This window comes from Lathyrus oleraceus, chromosome 4 (assembly GCF_024323335.1).
Source record: "Lathyrus oleraceus cultivar Zhongwan6 chromosome 4, CAAS_Psat_ZW6_1.0, whole genome shotgun sequence".
NCBI lineage: Eukaryota > Viridiplantae > Streptophyta > Magnoliopsida > Fabales > Fabaceae > Lathyrus > Lathyrus oleraceus.
This window is the reverse complement of record NC_066582.1, coordinates 49,386,183-49,394,491: the sequence shown is the minus strand read 5'-3', so window position 1 is coordinate 49,394,491 and position 8,309 is coordinate 49,386,183. Positions and strand designations below refer to the sequence as shown.

At 31.5% G+C, this 8,309-nt stretch overlaps 1 protein-coding gene across 1 annotated transcript; it reads right to left on the bottom strand.

The window, feature by feature from the left end:
- Window positions 1–5,538: 5,538 nt before the first annotated feature.
- On the bottom strand, window positions 5,539–6,842 carry LOC127073177 (zingipain-2). The gene is made up of 2 exons (XM_051014299.1): window positions 6,389–6,842; window positions 5,539–6,304 (listed from the first exon to the last, which is right to left on the bottom strand). The coding sequence occupies exons 1-2, from the start codon at window positions 6,798–6,800 to the stop codon at window positions 5,715–5,717; spliced, it is 1,002 nt and encodes a 333-aa protein (XP_050870256.1). The 5' UTR covers window positions 6,801–6,842; the 3' UTR covers window positions 5,539–5,714.
- Between the last annotated feature and the right edge of the window lie 1,467 nt (window positions 6,843–8,309).

The window sequence follows — 8,309 nt, the reverse complement described above, 5'->3', positions numbered from 1 at the left end:
AGAAAGAGATGCATAAAGTTGAGTTAATGATGTTAGAATACGCATGGTTGGAAAAGTTCTGAGATCTTAACCTTCAATTTAATTGGAAGTAGAATGGTGTGCTAATGGGAAATTTGAATGTTATTTCTAACCTAAAGGAATAAATTCAGCAAGGACAAACGATAGACGAGAAGTTGCAAGAGATGTCGACTCAACCAGGTTTCACTCAATAACCAGGTGGAGTTGTTCTTTTTAATCAAAGGATTTGCGTCCCGAATGATTCCGAATTGAAAAGAAGATTTTTAGAGGAAGCCCACAAGAGCACATTTACCATACATCCAGGTTCATCAAAGATGTATCAAGACTTAAAGAAGGACTACGGGTGGCCTGGAATGAAAAAGGATATCACAGAGTATGTGCCAGAATGTATAGTGTGCCAGCAAGTAAAGATTGAACATCAAAAGCCAGGTGGTTTATTGCGACCTTTAGAGATTCCAGTTTGGAAATGGGATAGTGTTTCAATGGATTTTGCAGTAGAGTTACCTCCGACCCAAGGTGGTTATTATTCAATTTGGGTGATTGTGGATCGATTAACTAAGGCCGCGCATTTCTTGGCCGTGAAAACTACTTACAAGGCAGGTCATCTTGCACGGTTGTTCATTTTAGAAATCGTAAGACTGCATGGTGTTCCCACTAGTATTGTGTCTGACAGAGACCCAAAGTTCACTTCAAGATTTTGGAGGGCATTCCAACAAGCTATGGGATCGAAGTTATGTTTAAGTACGTCTAATCATCCTCAAACGGATGGTCAAACTGAGAGGACGATACAGACACTAGAGGATATGTTAAGAGCTTATGTACTTGAAAATGGAGGAAATTGGAAGGAGCTCTTACCATTGATTGAATTCGCATACAACAATAGTTACCATGCAAGTATTGGGATGGCTCCTTATGAAGCCTTGTATGGACGAAAATGTAGAACACATTTGTGTTGGACAGAAGTTGGTGAAGAAATAAACTTAGGACCGGAGATTATTCAAGAGACTACGAAAAAGATAAGGATGGTTCGTGATAAGATAAAGAAAGCACAAGATCGCCAAAAGAGCTACGCGGATAATAGAAGAAGACCATTAGAATTTAATGAAGGTGATCATGTATTTTTAAAGGTAACTCCGAGATTGAGACTGAAGGGACTGTTTAAGTCATGAAAGTTGAGTCCGAGATACGTAGGACTATACCAGATTATAGAGAGGATTAGTGAAGTAGCTTACAGATTAGCCTTATCGCCTTCTTTATCAGAAATGCATGATGTTTTTCACGTGTCTCAACTTCAAAAGTTCATTATGGATTCTCTTCAACCTATTCTTCCTGGTTCAATAGAAGTAGAAGCATGCCTAACTTTTGAACCTCTACCAAGTCGTATTGTAGGACGGGAAATTAAGGTATTGAGGAATAAGGAGATCCCTCTTGTTAAGGTTAAGTGGGATGAAGCATATTTGGGCGATGCTACCTGGGAACTCGAGTTTGAAATGCGAGAAGTTTACCCTTAACTCTTCCAGGTAATATTTAAATTCGGCGATGCATTTTATTTTAAGGGGGGAGGACGTAATACCCCATATTTCCTTAAGTACTCAAATTCCTATTAATTGATATCAAGTGAGTTCCTATGTGCTCTAAAAGTTATCAGTTGCGTATTTGTCATATTGTCACTGCCACATGTACATTTAGTCACCAAAAAACTTTCATATTTTGTGTTGCATCAGCTTCTGTTAATGGACATTGACATGAGAGACCAAAATTGTGGACGGTAAATATTAGGAGGAGGATTTTTTAAAGAAATTTATTGAGGGACTAAAAATTAAAATAATCCATATTTAGAGGGATTAAATACATATTGAACCCAAAATAAATTATTTTAAAAATTTATTAAATAATTAATGTATTTGAACTTAATATAAACTAAAAACATTACTTATTGAATTATAAAAAAAAAAGGTAAAATTTTCTCAAGTTTTTCGAATCATTTCTCCACACCATCATTCTTGCAATCAAAACACCTGAAACAGAGGACAAGTACAAACATAAACTTATAAGAAGAAAGGTAAAAAGACTCAAATTTGCATGTATATTGAGGTGGAAATGCAATGCTTTCCCAAGTTATCAAACTCCCATACAATTGAACCCTAAACATAAAACATAGCGAAATATCAAAATTACTCTTACGCGAATTATGGAAATTATCTCGGTTAGGTGAAGCTAGCGGAAATATACCTGAATGCATTATATGTTCGAACATATAACAGAGTCGCCATGAAAAGGGTGTTTACGTAGTAATGTTTGACGCCTCATCAGTTCAAGGTACATATGCATATGATATATGGTTGATACTTTCAAAATAAGTGAGAACATAATTCTTTTTCGAAATATGTAGTTTTTAGGAAAGGCTAAGTGTGATGATTAAAATATTAGAGGAGAGCAATTTTTATTATTATATTGTATGCTAGGTAATTTATCGTTCAAATATTTGGTATTGTGAATTGGTAATAATTCTAGAAGACTTTCCATTTAGAATATGGTAATTGATAGGATTCTTAAAAGACTTTGTGATTTGAGAGATCGTAAGTATTATGTGCCATATCCGCTCTTTCAATTTTTAGGAAACGGTTGTATATGTTTATTCATATGCATACCACCACGATTGGAATATATAATCGTGGTGAAATGCTAATATTATGTGCGCTTTAATTAAATTATAGATGTAGGGTTTCAAACTCATGGCTTTTATGATTTTAGATACAAACTTAATATTAATTAGACCACTATAGTTTTAGCTAACTAAATAATGACCATAATACATGTTGATAGTGATGAAGATGAATCAGAGTTAGTCAACAAATTGTTTACTTTCAAAATAAACTAGAAGAGAATGAATTATTGCTTTGAAGAACTTGGGCCATTAAATCAAATTATATATGTTAAAGAGCGAAAGATGAATTACGAGATGCATACAATTCGAAAAATAGTGGATCATTTAAGTTGTTTTTCAAGAATAATTTAATATTTCAAATAATTATCTTTAAATCAATTTGAATGATTGTATATGTTTATTGAAAGAAAAGGAAAAACAAGCAATCCGCATATTTTATAACAAACTCATATGCATACCACCACAATTGGAATAAATAATCGTGGGGAAATGTTAATATTATATGCGCTTTAATTAAATTATAGTTGCTAGGTTTCAAACTCATGGCTTTTATTATTTTGATCACATACTTAATATTAATTAGACCACTATAGTTTTGGCTAACTAAATAATGACCATAATACATGTTGTGACTCAATATTCTAACAACTGACACATATGTTATAGTTCAAGGTACATATGCATATGATATATGGTTAATGATACTTTCATAAACTTCTTATTTTAGTTCACGATCAACTATCATTAACACATTAGCATATTTGTCATGTTGTCATTGCCACATGTATATTCTGTCACCAAAAAACTTTCACGTTTTGTGTTACATCAACTTCTGTTAATGGATGTTGACATGAGGGACCAAAAGTGTGGACGGTAAATATTAGGAGGACAATTTTTTAAAGAAATTTCTTGAGGGACTAAAAATTAAAATAATCCATATTTAAAGGGATTAAATTCATATTGAATCCAAAATAATTTATTTTAAAATTTTATTAAATGATTAATGTATTTGAACTTAATATAAACTTAAAACATTACTTATTGAATTATAAACTAAAAACATTACTTATTGAACTAAAAACATTACTTATTAAATAATCTTTTCAATAAAATGTACGTTTGTGAAACATTTTATATCGTCATGTTTTTGTATGTCTTGGAACAAATATGTTTTGTGCAGCTATATGTGATTTAGTTTTGCTCTAATTTCAGTTCAGTTTAATTCTTTAGAAAATGATAATCTAAAGAATTAAGTAATATTTAAAAACCAACTTAGATCAATCAATATTTTTCGAAATGTATGCATCTTTTAATTCCTCTCTCGCTCTTTAACATATGGAACTTAGTTCAATGCCCCAAGTTCTTCAAAGCAACGATTCTTCTCTTCTAGTTTATTTTGTAAACCATCAAATTTATTGAGAAATTATGACTCGTCGTCGTCATTTTCATCATAATAATCATCGTCATCATTTAAAATAATGATGATGATAATGATAGTGATGACGATGAACCATAATTAGTCAACAAATTGTTTCATTTCAAAATAAACAAGAAGAGAAAGAATCGTTGTTTTGAAGAACTTTGGGCATTAAACCAAATTCTATACGTTAAAGAGCGAGAAATGAATTATTAGATGCATGCAATTCGAAATACAGTAGACCAATTGGTAGTTTTTAGAATATCGTAGTTGATAAGATTCTCAAAAGACTTTGTTATGTGTCATATCCGCTTTTTCAATTTATTTCTATTATGTAATAATATTTAATTTTATTTTACTCATGTAACTAGGAAGAGTTTCAATACAATATAATTAAGCACTAAGAAGTCAACCAAGTGGTTTAGGGAAAGGAAACTAAGAACATAATAATAGGAGACTTATTATAACGACACAACAAGAACTAGTATGGTAAAAACATTTTAAAATTACTATATAATTGGGTAATAATCATATAGTAATTAGACACATTATTAATATTAATTAGACTATTATAACTTTGGCTAATTAAATAATAACCATAATACATGTAATACTACATTTGTGACTCAATATTCTAACAGCTGACACATATGATATAGGTCATGGTACATATGCATATGATATATGATTAATGATACTTTCATAAACTTCTTATTTTAGTTCATGAGGAATGATCGCTAACACATTTGCATATTTGTCATGTTGTCACTGCCACATGTACATTTAGTCACCAAAAAACTTTCATATTTTGTGTTGCATCAGCTTCTGTTAATAGACGTTGACATGAGAGACCAAAAGTGTGGACGGTAAATATTTGGAGGAGGATTTTTTAAAGAAATTTATTGAGGGACTGAAAATTAAAATAATCCATATTTAGAGGGATTAAATACATATTGAACCCAAAATAAATTATTTTAAAAATTTATTAAATAATTAATGTATTTGAACTTAATATAAACTAAAAACATTACTTATTGAATTATAAAAAAAAAGGTAAAATTTTCTCAAGTTTTTCGAATCATTTCTCCACACCATCATTCTTGCATTCAAAACACCTGAAACAGAGGACAAGTACAAACATAAACTTATAAAAAGAAAGGCAAAAGGACTCAAATTTTCATGTATATCGAGTCGGAAATGCAATGTTTTCCCAAGTTATCAATTAATTGCAGTAGCATGATAGAAAAAACATAAAACATAGTGTGATGATTAAAATATTAGAGGAGAGCAATTTTTATTATTATATTGTATGCTAGGTAATTTATCGTTCAAATATTTGGTATTGTGAATTGGTAATAATTCTAGAAGACTTTCCATTTAGAATATGGTAATTGATAGGATTCTTAAAAGACTTTGTGATTTGAGAGATCGTAAGTATTTTGTGCGATATCCGCTCTTTCAATTTATTTCTACTGTGTAACTAGAAAGAGTTTCAATACAGTAGTATAATTAAGCACTAAGAAGCCAACCAAGTGCTTTAGGGAAAGGAAACTAAGAACATAATAATAGGAAACTTATTACAACGACACAACAAGAACTAATATGATAAAACTAGTATATAATTGGGTAATAAGCATGCATAGCAATGCCACATTGACCTCCAGTTTCATCACTTTCTCTGAGCACCCTCATGTAACCATTCTCACCCCAGTTTTCACCCCAAGAGTTCTTAACCAACCAATACTTGATCCCTTCTTCACTTATTCCATAACCAACTATTGTAACTGCATGGTTCAAATCGGTTCCACATGATCCTGAATAAACCCCGTGCATGTATTTCTTAAATTCATCACCTACAGAGATTGCAGCTGATACTGGCTGTTGCGCCACAGCTTGTAGTAGTTGTTGTTCATCATTGGGAGTTACGGTTGCATAACTATTTATTTGAGCTCCGGCTTGTATTTGACCATTTAGTTGGCAAGTTTGAGTATCAACTCCTTTGTATGGATAATCAGTTTCTCTAAGAATACCTTGATCGTTTACTATAGATTCAAATGCGGAGTCAATAGTACCACCTTTACACCCGTGGCTTTGCTTATCACAATCAACCAGTTGTTGCTCTGACAATGAAATCAAATCACCTGTTTTGATTTTAACAATACCTTCTACAGCTGCCACAGCTGTAAAAGCCCAACAACATCCTACAATATAGATTGATTTAATTAATAAATAAATAATAATAATAATGATGATGATGAAGAGATTAATTATATATGTATATTTACCACAACTGTTTTGATTCTTAACATTTGTGACCACTCCTTGCTGTCTCCAATCAAAGTTGGTTGGAACATCATCGTTTGAGTTGAAGAGTATTGGAATTGACTCCATTTTGGAAGAAGAAATTTGACTTGATATTTTGAGTCCAGTGTATGAAGCAATAAACTCTTGGCTAGTTAAATCGGAATATGGATTTAAGCCAAGTTTATAACTCTTGTTACCAGCATTGTTATGTTTCTCTATGTGTTCTAAATTATTCTTAAATATCTGAAAACGTTTCTCCATCTCAGAACTGTTTGTGTATGTGCGTTCATATTTCATCATCCATTGTTGATGTGCTTCATGCAGCTTTTGAGACATGGTTGGGTATGCACATACCCAAAAGATTATGATACAAACAGTAATAAGATGTTTCATATTTTTTGGTAGCTAGAAGAGAATGTTTTGTGAACAAGTTAACATTAGATACGGCTATTTATAGAATTTAACATAACTAAAAGGAAATTATGCGTGTAGAAAAAATAAGTATAACAACAACAAACAAGAACATTTTCTTGGAGAAAATAAATGTGTAATGGTCCAACACGTTGGTTAGTTTAAGGTTGACTAGTAAACTTAAATATCAAGTCCTCTTAGAATGTTCCATCACAAAACTCAGTTACTATCAACTTAACAATTTTATTATTTTATAATTTTATTTAAGACTCTGCTAAATTATAAATATTTATCTAGTATTTTGTTTGATTCATGATTTTAGCCATAGACTTCCAATTTCTAAGCCCGTCTTAGGCGGCGTACATTGTCCACCTAAGTAACGTGTTTCTCCAATAATCAAGCACTATGAGTCAAGAAAGAAGAAAGAAATTTCATACAACTAGCTGGTTTAATTTGTGGTTGTTTGGACGATGACAAAAATAAAAAATAGAAGAGTATGTGTTTAATTTGTCTGTTAGAACGGGTGTTTTGGTATTATTTAATTTGTGTGTTAGAATTGGTGTTTTGGTATATGCTTCTATAATTAAAATTCATACTAAACAAACGCAATAGGTACTAATGCAACACCAAGGACATTGTCAAATTCATCCAGAATAATAGATAAATCGGTTGGATTTGATTTTCTTCTTAAATATATCCAACAAACGATATGATTTTTTATATTTCAAATTCAAATTTAAATTTGCATTTAAATCTAATTTGATCTTCCACAACTGTCAAACAAATCAAAAAAACATTGATAAACAATCTTCAACAAATATGATTGAATCTTAATAAGATATTTATCACTAAGAAACATCCATCATGGCTTGCTGACCAAGGACAGATATTGCACATCACATATACTGGAACATCATGTTCCTCATGTTTCACCAGTACATCCAAATTAACTCTTCTTTATGAATTGTAGATCTTCTTTGAGAGTATGTTTTTGTTAGATTGATTAGGAACCACAACTGCAATACCATCTTTCTGTTGATAGATACCAGATGTTGTAGCACACATGTTAGAACATCATATTCCACAGGTGTCCCTTCTGCACCATAAGTAGTTTGAACAAAATCCATGGTGTTTTGCATAATGTAGCCAATCTAAAAGGAACAATAATTTCCCCATTTGGAAAATTTTGGCAAAACAACTCTTCAACAGGAACATAGTTAAGTGTCAGAGATATCCCATACTCAAACCAAACATCATCAACAATAGAAGTACAAACATCTGAGCATACATAAACACAACATTATAAGTACAAATCAGTCGCATGGCAGTTGTTACACATCAGTCAATTGATACACAATAAATGCTCCCATAAACAGTTAACATTCAATCATTCATGGTAGGTTAGTCATGCATGCACATATAGTTAGTGGTCAATAGTCAAATATCAGAAGCTACTACTAACATACAAAGATATCAGTAGAAACAGTCACA